Here is a 20338-nt window from a genome sequence, read left to right on the forward strand (position 1 = left end):
ACATCCAGAAGTCTCATCTCATTCAACATCTGCAACAACTTTTTTTTTTTTAGATTAGAGATACAGCACTGAAACAGGCCCTTCGGCCCACCGAGTCTGTGCCGAACATCAACCACCCATTTATACTAATACTACACTAATCCCATATTCCTACCAAACATCCCCACCTGTCCCTATATTTCCCTACCACTTACCTATACTAGTGACAATTTATAATGGCCAATTTACCTATCAACCTGTAAGTCTTTTGGCTTGTGGGAGGAAACCGGAGCACCCGGAGAAAACCCACGCAGACACAGGGAGAACTTGCAAACTCCACACAGGCAGTACCCGGAATCGAACCCGGGTCCCTGGAGCTGTGAGGCTGCGGTGCTAACCACTGCGCCACTGTGCCGCCCCTTCATCCACTTCTACCACAAATGTATCCATCTCTGCCTCCAAAGTGTCAATGGATATTCCAACAGGTTCATCTCGGTCCATGACTCAGACACAAACATCTTCTTCACGTAAGTACATGAGCAATTATTGTTGAATATCTTGGGTCTTCATTGGTATCTTTCTCTCACTTTCTTCAAAATGTTTCTGCATCTTCCATATCTACAGCTGGCTCAACTGCAACCACAACAGTTTCCTCTTCTTCGACAACTACACTAGCAAAAGCTAGTGTGACCACACAGTCAAAGCAAACTACAACAGTTTCATCTCCATCCCACACTGGATCAACAGCAGTAACATCAGGTAGGGAGTAATCAATGCTACCAATATTCAGTGATGATTACCATTGTTTTTTGTAATACTGATTCTCGAATCTTCCTGCTAATATCTCCATTGCTTCAAGTGCTACGGATGGCACAACTGCAACTTGTATCCTGTCAGTTGCATCCACATAAATTGAAGCATTTAGCAACATTTTCCTTTTGCTCTTAAAATACATCAACATGTTGACTGCAAATTATAAAGGCATCTTCCCTTTACAGAAGCTTCACATCAAATGACATCAGAAAAAACTGCAGCAAGCAGTGAATCAGCAACAATTACATCAGTTATATTTTTGCCTCTAATCATAGATTGCTCTGGAATTATTGCTCATTACAGTGTCAGGTATTCTCTTAATTGTGCTGGCTCTCCTTTGACATTTATGGCTGGCACAACACCAAATGCAAAGCCATCAGGGTTTTCGAGTACATCAATCCCCGAATCAGCCTCCACTCAGTCAGCTGCACTTACAACTCTTTCTTCCACACAGGTGCCAAAACCTATTTCAAGAAAGAAATAATTAAGTTCCGTTTAAGACAAATTATTATCACCATCAATAATTAAAAACATCTCTTACTTATATGTTCTTCCAAATGACTCTTTATTGGCAAATTTAATGCACACTCATTTGCATCTCCAACAGTTTTTCCTTCATTTGCACCAAAGGTTCAACAACAATCACTTCCGCTGTGCAATATCTATCCCTTGACAGTCATCGATTTCTCTCAACACACCTTTTCCTCATAAATATTTCTAAGAGCTAAATGCAAATCGCTCCCCTGTTCAAATGTCTACAGCAGGTATAACTGTAACTCCAACATCTCCAAATGCACTACAACCTCGGCAGAGTCAACGGGAACTCTGATATTTTGATCTATCTCCTCAATGTAGTCATGGGCATTTGTATCATGGAATCAATTTCTTACTTTAATCAGGGTCACTCATTATAAGTGACAAGGTATTAGTTACTCATGTGTTCAGGCATTCTGGGAGACATATCTTTTTCCTCATTAATATAGCTGACACAGCAAGACCTCCAGAAGTCTCGTCTCTTTCAACATTTACAGTAACAGAATCACCTGCAACTCCAACAATTTCAGCTGTTTCTATGACTACGATATTCAGCTCAGCCTCCAAAGGGTCAATGGACATTCCAACGGGTTCATCTCGGCCCTTGACTCAGACACAAATTTCTTCTTCACGTAAGTACATGAAGAATAATTGGGGAAAACCATGAGCCTTCATTGCTATCTTTCTCTCACATTCTTCAAATGTTTCTGCATCTTCCATATCTACAGGAGGCTCAACTGCAAACACAACAGTTTCCTCTTCTTCCACAACTACAGTTGCAGAATCAATGACCACAAAATCAAAGCAAACTGCAACAGTTTCATCTCCATCCCACACAGGTTCAATAACAGTAACATCAGGTAAGGTATCATCAATGCTGCCACTGGTCACTGACTCTTAACATTGTTCTCAGTTGTAGTATTTTTTCAGATCTTCAAGAAAATATCTCCATTGCTTGAAGTTATGCAGGTGGCACAACTGCAAATCTAACTCCGTCTGTCACATCCACATTCACCGCTGCACTTAGCTTCATTTTTGTTTAGCTTTTAAAAGACATCACATGTCAGCCGTGAATTATAAACCCATCTTTGCAGATGCTTCAGATCTAATGACATTAGAAACAACTGCAGCAACAAGTGAATCATCAACAATTACATCAGCTATGCCTCTCCCTCTAATCAAAGATGGCCGAGGAATTTTTGCTTATTATTGGTTCTGGCATTTCCTTAATTATGCTGGCTCTCCTTTAACATTAACAATGGCCACAACACCAAATTCAAAACCATCAGTATTTTCCACTCCACTAATCCCTGAATTAGATTCCGCTGAGTCAGCTGCAATTGCAACTTTTTCCTCCACACAGGCACCAAAGTTTACTTCAAGAAAGCTATAACTAAGTTCAGTCTAAGACAAATTATTGTCACATTATTTATGATTAACATCTCTTTCTCATATTTTCTTCCATTGGCAAATTTAAAACACACTCATTTGCAACGCAAACAATTTCATCTCTTTGCTCCAATGGGTCAACAACACACACTTCAACTGTGCAATAACTATCCCTGACAGTCATCAATTTCACTCAACACACCTTTTCCTTACAAATATTTCGAAGAACTAACTGCAAGTCTCCCCACAGTTTAAATGTCAACAGCAGCAAATAACTGTAACTGCAACATCTCCAAATGTTGGTACAAAAACAAAGCTAACTCAACCTCAGCAGATTCAACGGAACTCCAACATTTTGATCTTTCCCATCAACATGGTCATGAACAATTGTATCATGTAATCAATTTCTTCCATTAATCAGGGACAATCATGATAAACAACAAGGTGTTAGTTACTGACGTGTTCAGGGTCTATGGTAAATCTATCAACTTCTGCATTAATATAGCTGACACAACAACACATCCAGAAGTCTCATCTCATTCAACATCTGCAACAACTTCATCTACTTCTACCACAAATGTATCCATCTCTGCCTCCAAAGTGTCAACGGATATTCCAACAGGTTCATCTCGGTCCGTGACCCAGACACAAACATCTTCTTCACGTAAGTACATGAGTAATTATTGTTGAATACCTCGGACCTTCATTGGTATCTTTCTCTTACTTTCTTCAAAATGTTTCTGCATCTTCCATATCTACAGCTGGCTCAACTGCAACCACAACAGTTTCCTCTTCTTCGACAACTACACTAGCAAAAGCTAGTGTGCCCACAAAGTCAAAGCAAACTACAACAGTTTCATCTCCATCCCACACTGGTTCAACAGCAGTAACATCAGGTAGGGAGTAATCAATGCTACCAATATTCAGTGATGATTACCATTGTTTTTTGTAATACTGATTCTCGAATCTTCCTGCTAATACCTCCATTGCTTCAAGTGCTACAGATGGCACAACTGCAACTCGTATCCTGTCAGTTGCACCCACATAAATTGAAGCATTTAGCTACATTTTCCTTTTGCTCTTAAAACACATCAACATGTTGACAGCAAATTATACAGCCATCTTCCCTTTACAGAAGCTTCACATCAAATGACATCAGAAAAAACTGCAGCAAGCAGTGAATCAGCAACAAATACATCAGGTGTATTTTTGCCTCTAATCATAGATTGCTCTGGAATTATTGCTTATTACAGTATCTGGTATTCTCTTAATTGTGCTGGCTCTCCTTTGACATTTATGGCGGGCACAACACCAAATTCAAAGCCATCAGGGTTTTCAAGTACATCAATCCCCGAATCAGCCTCCACTCAGTCAGCTGCACTTATAGCTCTTTCCTCCACACAGGCGCCAAAACCTATTTCAAGAAAGAAATAATTAAGTTCCGTTTAAGACAAATTATTATCACCATCAGTAATTAAAAACATCTCTTACTTATATGTTCTTCCAAATGACTCTTTATTGGCAAATTTAATGCACACCCATCTGCATCTCCAACAGTTTTTCCTTCATTTGCAACAAAGGTTCAACAACAATCACTTCCGCTGTGCAATATCTATCCCTTGACAGTCATCGATTTCTCTCAACACACCTTTTCCTCATGAATATTTCTAAGAGCTAACTGCAAATCTCTCCCCTGTTTAAATGTCTACAGCAGGTATAACTGTAACTCCAACATCTCCAAATGCACTACAACCTCGGCAGAGTCAACGGGAACTCGGATATTTTGATCTATCTCATCAACGTAGTCATGGGCATTTGTATCATGGAATCAATTTCTTACTTTGATCAGGGTCACTCATTATAATTGACAAGGTATTAGTTACTCATGTGTTCAGGCATTCTGGGAGACATGTATGTTTCCTCATTAATATAGCTGACACAGCAAGACCTCGAGAAGTCTCGTCTCTTTCAACATTTACAGTAACAGAATCACCTGCAACTCCAACAATTTCATCTGTTTCTATGACTACGATATTCAGCTCAACCTCCAAAGGGTCAACGGACATTCCAACGGGTTCATCTCGGCCCTTGACTCAGACACAAATTTCTTCTTCACGTAAGTACATGAAGAATAATTGGGGAAAACCATGAGCCTTCATTGCTATCTTTCTCTCACATTCTTCAAATGTTTCTGCATCTTCCATATCTACAGGAGACTCAACTGCAACCACAACAGTTTCCTCTTCTTCCACAACTACAGTTGCAGAATCAATGACCACAAAATCAAAGCAAACTGCAACAGTTTCATCTCCATCCCACACAGGTTCAATAACAGTAACATCAGGTAAGGTGTCATCAATGCTGCCACTGGTCACTGACTCTTAACATTGTTCTCACTTGTAGTCTTTTCTCAGATCTTCAAGAAAATATCTCCATTGCTTGAAGTTATGCAGGTGGCACAAATGCAAATCTAACTCTGTCTGTCACATCCACATTCACCGCTGCACTTGGCTACATTTTTGTTCAGCATTTAAAACACATCCACATGTCAGCCGTGAATTATAAAACCATCTTTGCAGATGCTTCAGATCTAATGACATCAGAAACAACTGCAGCAACAAGTGAATCATCAACAATTACATCAGCTATGCCACGACCTCTAATCAAAGATGGCCGAGGAATTTTTGCTTATTATTGGTCTGGCATTTCCTTAATTATGCTGGCTCTCCTTTAACATTAACACTCGCCACAACATCAAATTCAAAACCATCAGTATTTTCTACTGCACTGATCCCTGAATTAGCCTCCGCTGAGTCAGCTGCAATTGCAACTTTTTCCTCCACACAGGCACCAAAGTTTACTTCAAGAAAGCTATAACTAAGTTCAGTCTAAGACAAATTATTGTCACATTATTTATGATTAACATCTCTTTCTCATATTTTCTTCCAAATGTTCCTTTATTGGCAAATTTAAAACACACTCATCTGCAACGCAAACAATTTCATCTCTTTGCTCCAATGGGTCAACAACAATCACTTCAGCTGTGCCATAACTATCTCTGACATTCATCAATTTCTCTCAACACACCTTTTCCTTACAAATATTTCGAAGAACTAACTGCAAGTCTCCCCCCAGTTCAAATGTCAACAGCAGCAAATAACTGTAACAACAACATCTCCAAATGTTGGTACAAAAACAAAGCTATCTCAACCTCTGCAGATTCAACTTGACTCCAACATTTTGATCTTTCCCATCAACATGGTCATGAACAATTGTATCATGTAATCAATTTCTTACATTAATCAGGGACAATCATGATAAACAACAAGGTGTTAGTTACTGACGTGTTCAGGGTCTCTGGTAAATGTATCTTCTTCTGCATTAATATTGCTGACACAACAACACATCCAGAAGTCTCATCTCATTCAACTGCTGCAACAACTTCATCTGCTTCTACCACAAATGTATCCATCTCTGCCTCCAAAGTGTCAACGGATATTCCAACAGGTTCATCTCGGCCCGTGACCCAGAGACAAACATCTTCTTCACGTAAGTACATGAGTAATTATTGTTGAATACCTCGGACCTTCATTGGTATCTTTCTCTCACTTTCTTCAAAATGTTTCTGCATCTTCCATATCTACAGCTGGCTCAGCTGCAACCACAACAGTTTCCTCTTCTGCGACAACTACACTAGCAAAAGCTAGTGTGACCACAAAGTCAAAGCAAACTACAACAGTTTCATCTCCATCCCACACTGGTTCAACAGCAGTAACATCAGGTAGGGAGTAATCAATGCTACCAGTATTCAGTGATGATTACCATCGTTTTTTGTAATACTGATTCTCGAATCTTCCTGCTAATATCTCCATTGCTTCAAGTGCTACAGATGGCACAACTGCAACTCGTATCCTGTCAGTTGCATCCACCTAAATTGAAGCATTTAGCTACATTTTCCTTTTGCTCTTAAAACACATCAACATGTTGACTGCAAATTATAAAGCCATCTTCCCTTTACAGAAGCTTCACATCAAATGACATCAGAAAAAACTGCAGCAAGCAGTGTATCAGAAGCAATTACATCAGGTATATTTTTGCCTCTAATCATAGATTGCTCTGGAATTATTGCTTCTTACAGTGTCTGGTATTCTCTTAATTGTGCTGGCTCTCCTTTGACATTTATGGCGGGCACAACACCAAATTCAAAGCCATCAGGGTTTTCAAGTACATCAATCCCCGAATCAGCCTCCACTCAGTCAGCTGCACTTACAACTCTTTCCTCCACACAGGCACCAAAACCTATTTCAAGAAAAAAATTATTAAGTTCCGTTTAAGACAAATTATTATCACCATCAGTAATTAAAAACATCTCTTACTTATATGTTCTTCCAAATGACTCTTTATTGGCAAATTTAATGCACACTCATCTGCATCTCCAACAGTTTTTCCTTCATTTGCACCAAAGGTTCAACAACAATCACTTCCGCTGTGCAATATCGATCCCCTGACAGTCATCGATTTCTCTCTACACACCTTTTCCTCATGAATATTTCTAAGAGCTAACTGCAAATCGCTCCCCATTTTCAAATGTCTACAGCAGGTATAACTGTAACTCCAACATCTCCAAATGCACTACAACCTCGGCAGAGAGAACGGGAACTCTGATATTTTGAACTATCTCATCAACGTAGTCATGGGCATTTGTATCATGGAATCAATTTCTTACCTTCGCGATGGGCAGGGACAGGTATATACCGCAGGGCAAAAATTATAGCTGGGGGAAAGGAAATTATGAAGCGATTCGGCAAGATTTAGGATGCGTAGGATGGGGAAGGAAACTGCAGGGGATGGGAACAATCAAAATGTGGAGCTTATTGAAGGAGCAGCTACTGCGTGTCCTTGATAAGTATGTACCTGTGAGGCAGGGAGGAAGTTGTCGAGCGAGGGAGCCGTGGTTTACTAAAGAAGTTGAAGCGCTTGTCAAGAGGAAGAAGAAGGCTTATGTTAGGATGCGACGTGAAGGCTCAGTTAGGGCGCTTGAGAGTTACAAGCTAGCCAGGAAGGATCTAAAGGGAGAGCTAAGAAGAGCAAGGAGAGGACACGAGAAGTCATTGGCGGATAGGATCAGGGAAAGCCCTAAGGCTTTCTATAGGTATATCAGGAATAAAAGAATGACTAGAGTTAGATTAGGGCCAATCAAGGAAAGTAGTGGAAAGTTGTGTGTGGAACCAGAGGAGGTAGGGGAAGTATTAAATGAATATTTTGCATCAGTATTTACAGTAGAGAAAGAAAATGTTGTCGAGGAGAATACTGAGATTCAGGCTACTAGGCTAGATGGGATTGAGGTTCACAAGGAGGAGGTGTTATCAATTTTGGAAAGTGTGAAAACAGATAAGTCCCCTGGGCCAGATGGGATTTATCCTAGGATTCTCTGGGAAGCTAGGAAGGAGATTGCAGAGCCTCTGTCCTTGATCTTTATGTCGTCATTGTCGACAGGAATAGTGCCGGAAGACTGGAGGATAGCAAATGTTGTCCCCTTGTTCAAGAAGGGGAGTAGAGACAGCCCTGGTAATTATAGACCTGTGAGCCTTACTTCGGTTGTGGGTAAAATGTTGGAAAAGGTTATAAGAGACAGGATTTATAATCATCTTGAAAAGAATAAGTTCATTAGCGATAGTCAGCACGGTTTTGTGAAGGGTAGGTCGTGCCTCACAAACCTTATTGAGTTTTTCGAGAAGGTGACCAAACAGGTGGATGAGGGCAAAGCAGTGGATGTGGTGTATATGGATTTCAGTAAGGCGTTTGATAAGGTTCCCCATGGTAGGCTATTGCAGAAAATACGGAAGTATGGGGTTGAAGGTGATTTAGAGCTTTGGATCAGAAATTGGCTAGCTGAAAGAAGACAGAGGGTGGTGGTTGATGGCAAATGTTCATCCTGGAGTTTAGTTACTAGTGGTGTACCGCAAGGATCTGTTTTGGGGCCACTGCTGTTTGTCATTTTTATAAATGACTTGGAAGAGGGTGTAGAAGGGTGGGTTAGTAAATTTGCGCATGACACGAAGGTCGGTGGAGTTGTGGATAGTGCCGAAGGATGTTGTAGGGTACAGAGGGACATAGATAGGCTGCAGAGCTGGGCTGAGAGATGGCAAATGGAGTTTAATGCGGAAAAGTGCGAGGTGATTCACTTTGGAAGGAGTAACAGGAATGCAGAGTACTGGGCTAATGGGAAGATTCTTGGTAGTGTCGATGAACAGAGAGATCTTGGTGTCCAGGTGCATAAATCCCTGAAGGTTGCTACCCAGGTTAATAGGGCTGTTAGGAAGGCATATGGTGTGTTAGCTTTTATTAGTAGGGGGATCGAGTTTCGGAGCCACGAGGTCATGCTGCAGCTGTACAAAACTTTGGTGAGACCGCACCTGGAGTATTGCGTGCAGTTCTGGTCACCGCATTATAGGAAGGATGCGGAAGCTATGGAAAGGGTGCAGAGGAGATTTACTAGGATGTTGCCTGGTATGGAGGGAAGGTCTTACGAGGAAAGGCTGAGGGACTCGAGGTTGTTTTCGTTGGAGAGAAGGAGGAGGAGAGGTGACTTAATAGAGACATATAAAATAATCAGAGGGTTAGATAGGGTGGATAGTGAGAGTCTTTTTCCTCGGATGTTGATGGCAAACACGAGGGGACATAGCTTTAAGTTGAGGGGTGATAGATATAGGACAGATGTCAGAGGTAGTTTCTTTACTCAGAGAGGAGTAGGGGCGTGGAACGCCCTGCCTGCAACAGTAGTAGACTCGCCAACTTTAAGGGCATTTAAGTGGTCATTGGATAGACATATGGATGAAAATGGAATAGTGTAGGTCAGATGGTTTCACAGGTCGGCGCAACATCGAGGGCCGAAGGGCCTGTACTGCGCTGTAATGTTCTAATCTAAAAAAAAATTTAATCAGGGTCACTCATTATAAGTGACAAGGTATTAGTTACTCGTGTTCAGGCATTCTGGCAGACATGCCTTTTTCCTCATTAATACAGCTGACACAGCAAGACCTCCAGAAGTCTCGTCTCTTTCAAAATTTACAGGAACAGAATCACCTGCAACTCCAACAATTTCATCTGTTTCTATGACTACGATATTCAGCTCAGCCTCCAAAGGATCAACGGACATTCCAACGGGTTCATCTCAGCCCTTGACTCAGACACAAATTTCTTCTTCACGTAAGTACATGAAGAATAATTGGAGAAAACCATGAGCCTTCATTGCTATCTTTCTCTCACATTCTTCAAAAGGAAAAGGATTAGTTACTCGTGTTCAGGCATTCTGGCAGACATGTCTTTTTCCTCATTAATATAGCTGACACAGCAAGACCTCCAGAAGTCTCGTCTCTTTCAAAATTTACAGGAACAGAATCACCTGCAACTCCAACAATTTCATCTGTTTCTATGACTACGATATTCAGCTCAGCCTCCAAAGGATCAACGGACATTCCAACGGGTTCATCTCAGCCCTTGACTCAGACACAAATTTCTTCTTCACGTAAGTACATGAAGAATAATTGGAGAAAACCATGAGCCTTCATTGCTATCTTTCTCTCACATTCTTCAAATGTTTCTGCATTTTCCATATCTACAGGAGGCTCAACTGCAAACACAACAGTTTCCTCTTCTTCCACAACTACAGTTGCAGACTCAATCACCACAAAATCAAAGCAAACTAAAACAGTTTCATCTACATCCCACACAGGTTCAATAACAGTAACATCAGGTAAGGTATCATCAATGCTGCCACTGGTCACTGACTCTTAACATTGTTCTCACTTGTAGTCTTTTCTCAGATCTTCAAGAAAATATCTCCATTGCTTGAAGTTATGCAGGTGGCACAACTACAAATCTAACTCCGTCTTTCACATCCACATTCACAGCTGCACTTAGCTACATTTTTGTTCAGCATTTAAAACACATCCACATGTCAGCCGTGAATTATAAAACCATCTTTGCAGATGCTTCAGATCTAATGATATTAGAAACAACTGCAGCAACAAGTGAATCATCAACAATTACATCAGCTATGCCTCTCCCTCTAATCAAAGATCGCCGAGGAATTTTTGCTTACTATTGGTCTGGCATTTCCTTAATTATGCTGGCTCTCCTTTAACATTAACACTGGCCACAATACCAAATTCAAAACCATCAGTATTTTCCACTACACTAATCCCAGAATTAGCCTCCGCTGAGTCAGCTGCAATTGCAACTTTTTCCTCCACACAGGCACCAAAGTTTACTTCAAGAAAGCTATAACTAAGTTCAGTCCAAGACAAATTATTGTCACATTATTTATGATTAACATCTCTTTCTCATATTTTCTTCCAAATGTTCCTTTATTGGCAAATTTAAAACACACTCATTTGCAACGCAAACAATTTCATCTCTTTGCTCCAATGGGTCAACAACACTCACTTCAACTGTGCAATAACTATCCCTGACAGTCATCAATTTCACTCAACACACCTTTTCCTTACAAATATTTCGAAGAACTAACTGCAAGTCTCCCCACAGTTTAAATGTCAACAGCAGCAAATAACTGTAACTGCAACATCTCCAAATGATGGTACAAAAACAAAGCTAACTCAACCTCGGCAGATTCAACGGAACTCCAACATTTTGATCTTTCCCATCAACATGGTCATGAACAATTGTATCATGTAATCAATTTCTTACATTAATCAGGGACAATCATGATAAACAACAAGGTGTTAGTTACTGACGTGTTCAGGGTCTCTGGTAAATGTATCTTCTTCTGCATTAATATAGCTGACACAACAACACATCCAGAAGTCTCATCTCATTCAACTGCTGCAACAACTTCATCTGCTTCTACCACAAATGTATCCATCTCTGCCTCCAGAGTGTCAACGGATATTCCAACAGGTTCATCTCGGCCCGTGACCCAGAGACAAACATCTTCTTCACGTAAGTACATGAGTAATTATTGTTGAATACCTCGGACCTTCATTGGTATCTTTCTCTCACTTTCTTCAAAATGTTTCTGCATCTTCCATATCTACAGCTGGCTCAACTGCAACCACAACAGTTTCCTCTTCTGCGACAACTACACTAGCAAAAGCTAGTGTGACCACAAAGTCAAAACAAACTACAACAGTTTCATCTCCATCCCACACTGGATCAACAGCAGTAACATCAGGTAGGGAGTAAACAATGCTACCAATATTCAGTGATGATTACCATCGTTTTTTGTAATACTGATTCTCGAATCTTCCTGCTAATATCTCCATTGCTTCAAGTGCTACAGATGGCACAACTGCAACTCGTATCCTGTCCGTTGCATCCACCTAAATTGAAGCATTTAGCTACATTTTCCTTTTGCTCTTAAAACACATCAACATGTTGACTGCAAATTATACAGCCATCTTCCCTTTACAGAAGCTTCACATCAAATGACATCAGAAAAAACTGCAGCAAGCAGTGATTCAGCAACAATTACATCAGGTGTATTTTTGCCTCTAATCATAGATTGCTCTGGAATTATTGCTTATTACAGGATCTGGTATTCTCTTAATTGTGCTGGCTCTCCTTTGACATTTATGGCTGGCACAACACCAAATTCAAAGCCATCAGGGTTTTCGAGTACATCAATCCCCGAATCAGCCTCCACTCAGTCAGCTGCACTTATAGCTCTTTCCTCCACACAGGCGCCAAAACCTATTTCAAGAAAGAAATAATTAAGTTCCGTTTTAGACAAATTATTATCACCATCGGTAATTAAAAGCATCTCTTACTTATATGTTCTTCCAAATGACTCTTTATTGGCAAATTCAATGCACACTCATCTGCATCTCCAACAGTTTTTCCTTCATTTGCAGCAAAGGTTCAACAACACTCACTTCCGCTGTGGAATATCTATACCCTGATAGTCATCGATTTCTCTCAACACACCTTTTCCTCATGAATATTTCTAAGAGCTAAATGCAAATCGCTCCCCTGTTCAAATGTCTACAGCAGGTATAACTGTAACTCCAAAATCTCCAAATGCACTACAACCTCGGCAGAGTCAACGGGAACTCTGATATTTTGATCTATCTCCTCAACGTAGTCATGGGCATTTGTATCATGGAATCAATTTCTTACTTTAATCAGGGTCACTCATTATAAGTGACAAGGTATTAGTTACTCATGTGTTCAGGCATTCTGGCAGACATCACTTTTTCCTCATTAATATAGCTGACACAGCAAGACCTCCAGAAGTCTCGTCTCTTTCAACATTTACAGTAACAGAATCACCTGCAACTCCAACAATTTCAGCTGTTTCTATGACTACGATATTCAGCTCAGCCTCCAAAGGGTCAACGGACATTCCAACGGGTTCATCTCGGCCCTTGACTCAGACACAAATTTCTTCTTCACGTAAGTACATGAAGAATAATTGGGGAAAACCATGAGCCTTCATTGCTATCTTTCTCTCACATTCTTCAAATGTTTCTGCATTTTCCATATCTACAGGAGGCTCAACTGCAACCACAACAGTTTCCTCTTCTTCCACAACTGCAGTTGCAGAATCAATGACCACAAAATCAAAGCAAACTGCAACAGTTTCATCTCCATCCCACACAGGTTCAATAACAGTAACATCAGGTAAGGTATCATCAATGCTGCCACTGGTCACTGACTCTTAACATTGTTCTCACTTGTAGTCTTTTCTCAGATCTCAAGAAAATATCTCCATTGCTTGAAGTTATGCAGGTGACACAACTGCAAATCTAACTCCGTCTGTCACATCCACATTCACAGCTGCACTTAGCTCCATTTCTGTTATGCTTTTCAAACACATCCACATGTCAGCCGTGAATTATAAAACCATCTTTGCAGATGCTTCAGATCTAATGACATTAGAAACAACTGCAGCAACAAGTGAATCATCAACAATTACATCAGCTATGCCTCTCCCTCTAATCAAAGATCGCCGAGGAATTTTTGCTTATTATTGGTTCTGGCATTTCCTTAATTATGCTGGCTCTCCATTAAAATTAACAGTGGCCACAACACCAAATTCAAAACCATCAGTATTTTCCACTACACTAATCCCAGAATTAGCCTCCGCTGAGTCAGCTGCAATTGCAACTTTTTCCTCCACACAGGCACCAAAGTTTACTTCAAGAAAGCTATAACTAAGTTCAGTCTAAGACAAATTATTGTCACATTATTTATGATTAACATCTCTTTCTCATATTTTCTTCCAAATGTTCCTTTATTGGCAAATTTAAAACACACTCATTTGCAACGCAAACAATTTCATCTCTTTGCTCCAATGGGTCAACAACACTCACTTCAACTGTGCAATAACTATCCCTGACAGTCATCAATTTCACTCAACACACCTTTTCCTTACAAATATTTCGAAGAACTAACTGCAAGTCTCCCCACAGTTTAAATGTCAACAGCAGCAAATAACTGTAACTGCAACATCTCCAAATGTTGGTACAAAAACAAAGCTAACTCAACCTCGGCAGATTCAACGGAACTCCAACATTTTGATCTTTCCCATCAACGTGGTCATGAACAATTGTATCATGTAATCAATTTCTTACATTAATCAGGGACAATCATGATAAACAACAAGGTGTTCGTTACTGACGTGTTCAGGGTCTCTGGTAAATGTATCTTCTTCTGCATTAATATAGCTGACACAACAACACATCCAGAAGTCTCATCTCATTCAACATCTGCAACAACTTCATCTACTTCTACCACAAATGTATCCATCTCTGCCTCCAAAGTGTCAACGGATATTCCAACAGGTTCATCTCGGCCCGTGACCCAGAGACAAACATCTTCTTCACGTAAGTACATGAGTAATTATTGTTGAATACCTCGGACCTTCATTGGTATCTTTCTCTCACTTTCTTCAAAATGTTTCTGCATCTTCCATATCTACAGCTGGCTCAACTGCAACCACAACAGTTTCCTCTTCTTCGACAACTACACTAGCAAAAGCTAGTGTGACCACAAAGTCAAAGCAAACTACAACAGTTTCATCTCCATCCCACACTGGTTCAACAGCAGTAACATCAGGTAGGGAGTAATCAATGTTACCAATATTCAGTGATGATTACAATCGTTTTTTGTAATACTGATTCTCGAATCTTCCTGCTAATATCTCCATTGCTTCAAGTGCTACAGATGGCACAACTGCAACTCGTATCCTGTCAGTTGCATCCACCTAAATTGAAGCATTTAGCTACATTTTCCTTTTGCTCTTAAAACACATCAACATGTTGACTGCAAATTATACAGCCATCTTCCCTTTACAGAAGCTTCACATCAAATGACATCAGAAAAAACTGCAGCAAGCAGTGATTCAGCAACAAGTACATCAGGTGTATTTTTGCCTCTAATCATAGATTGCTCTGGAATTATTGCTTATAACAGTATCTGGTATTCTCTTAATTGTGCTGGCTCTCCTTTGACATTTATGGCTGGCACAACACCAAATTCAAAGCCATCAGGGTTTTCGAGTACATCAATCCCCGAATCAGCCTCCACTCAGTCAGCTGCACTTATAGCACTTTCCTCCACACAGGCGCCAAAACCTATTTCAAGAAAGAAATAATTAAGTTCCGTTTTAGACAAATTATTATCACCATCGGTAATTAAAAGCATCTCTTACTTATATGTTCTTCCAAATGACTCTTTATTGGCAAATTCAATGCACACTCATCTGCATCTCCAACAGTTTTTCCTTCATTTGCAGCAAAGGTTCAACAACACTCACTTCCGCTGTGGAATATCTATACCCTGATAGTCATCGATTTCTCTCAACACACCTTTTCCTCATGAATATTTCTAAGAGCTAAATGCAAATCGCTCCCCTGTTCAAATGTCTACAGCAGGTATAACTGTAACTCCAAAATCTCCAAATGCACTACAACCTCGGCAGAGTCAACGGGAACTCTGATATTTTGATCTATCTCCTCAACGTAGTCATGGGCATTTGTATCATGGAATCAATTTCTTACTTTAATCAGGGTCACTCATTATAAGTGACAAGGTATTAGTTACTCATGTGTTCAGGCATTCTGGCAGACATGTCTTTTTCCTCATTAATATAGCTGACACAGCAAGACCTCCAGAAGTCTCGTCTCTTTCAACATTTACAGTAACAGAATCACCTGCAACTCCAACAATTTCAGCTGTTTCTATGACTACGATATTCAGCTCAGCCTCCAAAGGGTCAACGGACATTCCAACGGGTTCATCTCGGCCCTTGACTCAGACACAAATTTCTTCTTCACGTAAGTACATGAAGAATAATTGGGGAAAACCATGAGCCTTCATTGCTATCTTTCTCTCACATTCTTCAAATGTTTCTGCATTTTCCATATCTACAGGAGGCTCAACTGCAACCACAACAGTTTCCTCTTCTTCCACAACTGCAGTTGCAGAATCAATGACCACAAAATCAAAGCAAACTGCAACAGTTTCATCTCCATCCCACACAGGTTCAATAACAGTAACATCAGGTAAGGTATCATCAATGCTGCCACTGGTCACTGACTCTTAACATTGTTCTCACTTGTAGTCTTTTCTCAGATCTCAAGAAAATATCTCCATTGCTTGAAGTTATGCAGGTGACACAACTGCAAATCTAACTCCGTCTGTCACATCCACATTCACAGCTGCACTTAGCTCCATTTCTGTTATGCTTTTCAAACACATCCACATGTCAGCCGTGAATTATAAAACCATCTTTGCAGATGCTTCAGATCTAATGACATTAGAAACAACTGCAGCAACAAGTGAATCATCAACAATTACATCAGCTATGCCTCTCCCTCTAATCAAAGATCGCCGAGGAATTTTTGCTTATTATTGGTTCTGGCATTTCCTTAATTATGCTGGCTCTCCATTAAAATTAACAGTGGCCACAACACCAAATTCAAAACCATCAGTATTTTCCACTACACTAATCCCAGAATTAGCCTCCGCTGAGTCAGCTGCAATTGCAACATTTTCCTCCACACAGGCACCAAAGTTTACTTCAAGAAAGCTATAACTAAGTTCAGTCTAAGACAAATTATTGTCACATTATTTATGATTAACATCTCTTTCTCATATTTTCTTCCAAATGTTCCTTTATTGGCAAATTTAAAACACACTCATTTGCAACGCAAACAATTTCATCTCTTTGCTCCAATGGGTCAACAACACTCACTTCAACTGTGCAATAACTATCCCTGACAGTCATCAATTTCACTCAACACACCTTTTCCTTACAAATATTTCGAAGAACTAACTGCAAGTCTCCCCACAGTTTAAATGTCAACAGCAGCAAATAACTGTAACTGCAACATCTCCAAATGTTGGTACAAAAACAAAGCTAACTCAACCTCGGCAGATTCAACGGAACTCCAACATTTTGATCTTTCCCATCAACGTGGTCATGAACAATTGTATCATGTAATCAATTTCTTACATTAATCAGGGACAATCATGATAAACAACAAGGTGTTAGTTACTGACGTGTTCAGGGTCTCTGGTAAATGTATCTTCTTCTGCATTAATATAGCTGACACAACAACACATCCAGAAGTCTCATCTCATTCAACATCTGCAACAACTTCATCTACTTCTACCACAAATGTATCCATCTCTGCCTCCAAAGTGTCAACGGATATTCCAACAGGTTCATCTCGGCCCGTGACCCAGAGACAAACATCTTCTTCACGTAAGTACATGAGTAATTATTGTTGAATACCTCGGACCTTCATTGGTATCTTTCTCTCACTTTCTTCAAAATGTTTCTGCATCTTCCATATCTACAGCTGGCTCAACTGCAACCACAACAGTTTCCTCTTCTTCGACAACTACACTAGCAAAAGCTAGTGTGACCACAAAGTCAAAGCAAACTACAACAGTTTCATCTCCATCCCACACTGGTTCAACAGCAGTAACATCAGGTAGGGAGTAATCAATGTTACCAATATTCAGTGATGATTACAATCGTTTTTTGTAATACTGATTCTCGAATCTTCCTGCTAATATCTCCATTGCTTCAAGTGCTACAGATGGCACAACTGCAACTCGTATCCTGTCAGTTGCATCCACCTAAATTGAAGCATTTAGCTACATTTTCCTTTTGCTCTTCAAACACATCAACATGTTGACTGCAAATTATACAGCCATCTTCCCTTTACAGAAGCTTCACATCAAATGACATCAGAAAAAACTGCAGCAAGCAGTGATTCAGCAACAATTACATCAGGTGTATTTTTGCCTCTAATCATAGATTGCTCTGGAATTATTGCTTATAACAGTATCTGGTATTCTCTTAATTGTGCTGGCTCTCCTTTGACATTTATGGCTGGCACAACACCAAATTCAAAGCCATCAGGGTTTTCGAGTACATCAATCCCCGAATCAGCCTCCACTCAGTCAGCTGCACTTATAGCTCTTTCCTCCACACAGGCGCCAAAACCTATTTCAAGAAAGAAATAATTAAGTTCCGTTTTAGACAAATTATTATCACCATCGGTAATTAAAAGCATCTCTTACTTATATGTTCTTCCAAATGACTCTTTATTGGCAAATTCAATGCACACTCATCTGCATCTCCAACAGTTTTTTCTTCATTTGCAGCAAAGGTTCAACAACACTCACTTCCGCTGTGGAATATCTATACCCTGATAGTCATCGATTTCTCTCAACACACCTTTTCCTCATGAATATTTCTGAGAGCTAAATGCAAATCGCTCCCCTGTTCAAATGTCTACAGCAGGTATAACTGTAACTCCAACATCTCCAAATGCACTACAACCTCGGCAGAGTCAACGGGAACTCTGATATTTTGATCTATCTCCTCAACGTAGTCATGGGCATTTGTATCATGGAATCAATTTCTTACTTTAATCAGGGTCACTCATTATAAGTGACAAGGTATTAGTTACTCATGGGTTCAGGCATTCTGGCAGACATGTCTTTTTCCTCATTAATATAGCTGACACAGCAAGACCTCCAGAAGTCTCGTCTCTTTCAACATTTACAGTAACAGAATCACCTGCAACTCCAACAATTTCAGCTGTTTCTATGACTACGATATTCAGCTCAGCCTCCAAAGGGTCAACGGACATTCCAACGGGTTCATCTCGGCCCTTGACTCAGACACAAATTTCTTCTTCACGTAAGTACATGAAGAATAATTGGGGAAAACCATGAGCCTTCATTGCTATCTTTCTCTCACATTCTTCAAATGTTTCTGCATTTTCCATATCTACAGGAGGCTCAACTGCAACCACAACAGTTTCCTCTTCTTCCACAACTGCAGTTGCAGAATCAATGACCACAAAATCAAAGCAAACTGCAACAGTTTCATCTCCATCCCACACAGGTTCAATAACAGTAACATCAGGTAAGGTATCATCAATGCTGCCACTGGTCACTGACTCTTAACATTGTTCTCACTTGTAGTCTTTTCTCAGATCTCAAGAAAATATCTCCATTGCTTGAAGTTATGCAGGTGACACAACTGCAAATCTAACTCCGTCTGTCACATCCACATTCACAGCTGCACTTAGCTCCATTTCTGTTATGCTTTTCAAACACATCCACATGTCAGCCGTGAATTATAAAACCATCTTTGCAGATGCTTCAGATCTAATGACATTAGAAACAACTGCAGCAACAAGTGAATCATCAACAATTACATCAGCTATGCCTCTCCCTCTAATCAAAGATCGCCGAGGAATTTTTGCTTATTATTGGTTCTGGCATTTCCTTAATTATGCTGGCTCTCCATTAAAATTAACAGTGGCCACAACACCAAATTCAAAACCATCAGTATTTTCCACTACACTAATCCCAGAATTAGCCTCCGCTGAGTCAGCTGCAATTGCAACTTTTTCCTCCACACAGGCACCAAAGTTTACTTCAAGAAAGCTATAACTAAGTTCAGTCTAAGACAAATTATTGTCACATTATTTATGATTAACATCTCTTTCTCATATTTTCTTCCAAATGTTCCTTTATTGGCAAATTTAAAACACACTCATTTGCAACGCAAACAATTTCATCTCTTTGCTCCAATGGGTCAACAACACTCACTTCAACTGTGCAATAACTATCCCTGACAGTCATCAATTTCTCTCAACACACCTTTTCCTTACAAATATTTCGAAGAACTAACTGCAAGTCTCCCCACAGTTTAAATGTCAACAGCAGCAAATAACTGTAACTGCAACATCTCCAAATGTTGGTACAAAAACAAAGCTAACTCAACCTCGGCAGATTCAACGGAACTCCAACATTTTGATCTTTCCCATCAACGTGGTCATGAACAATTGTATCATGTAATCAATTTCTTACATTAATCAGGGACAATCATGATAAACAACAAGGTGTTAGTTACTGACGTGTTCAGGGTCTCTGGTAAATGTATCTTCTTCTGCATTAATATAGCTGACACAACAACACATCCAGAAGTCTCATCTCATTCAACATCTGCAACAACTTCATCTACTTCTACCACAAATGTATCCATCTCTGCCTCCAAAGTGTCAACGGATATTCCAACAGGTTCATCTCGGCCCGTGACCCAGAGACAAACATCTTCTTCACGTACGTA

The 20338-nt window shown here is 40.1% G+C and overlaps 1 protein-coding gene across 1 annotated transcript in view; it reads left to right on the forward strand.

The window, feature by feature from the left end:
- Positions 1-478: 478 nt before the first annotated feature.
- LOC137352249 (mucin-22-like) overlaps positions 479-20338 on the forward strand; it is a 45845-nt gene continuing 25985 nt past the window's right edge. Inside the window, exons 1-21 of the mRNA XM_068017905.1 lie at positions 479-506; positions 604-738; positions 1776-1958; positions 2055-2186; positions 3137-3379; positions 3477-3611; positions 4928-5059; positions 6022-6264; positions 6362-6496; positions 10340-10471; positions 11434-11676; positions 11774-11908; positions 12946-13128; positions 13225-13356; positions 14319-14561; positions 14659-14793; positions 16110-16241; positions 17204-17446; positions 17544-17678; positions 18995-19126; positions 20089-20331. Of these exons, the coding sequence (XP_067874006.1) occupies positions 479-506; positions 604-738; positions 1776-1958; positions 2055-2186; positions 3137-3379; positions 3477-3611; positions 4928-5059; positions 6022-6264; positions 6362-6496; positions 10340-10471; positions 11434-11676; positions 11774-11908; positions 12946-13128; positions 13225-13356; positions 14319-14561; positions 14659-14793; positions 16110-16241; positions 17204-17446; positions 17544-17678; positions 18995-19126; positions 20089-20331 (3454 nt within the window). The remainder of the gene's footprint in view (positions 507-603; positions 739-1775; positions 1959-2054; positions 2187-3136; positions 3380-3476; positions 3612-4927; positions 5060-6021; positions 6265-6361; positions 6497-10339; positions 10472-11433; positions 11677-11773; positions 11909-12945; positions 13129-13224; positions 13357-14318; positions 14562-14658; positions 14794-16109; positions 16242-17203; positions 17447-17543; positions 17679-18994; positions 19127-20088; positions 20332-20338) is intronic.

Source organism: Heterodontus francisci, chromosome 1, assembly GCF_036365525.1.
Source record: "Heterodontus francisci isolate sHetFra1 chromosome 1, sHetFra1.hap1, whole genome shotgun sequence".
Taxonomy (NCBI): Eukaryota; Metazoa; Chordata; class Chondrichthyes; order Heterodontiformes; family Heterodontidae; genus Heterodontus; species Heterodontus francisci.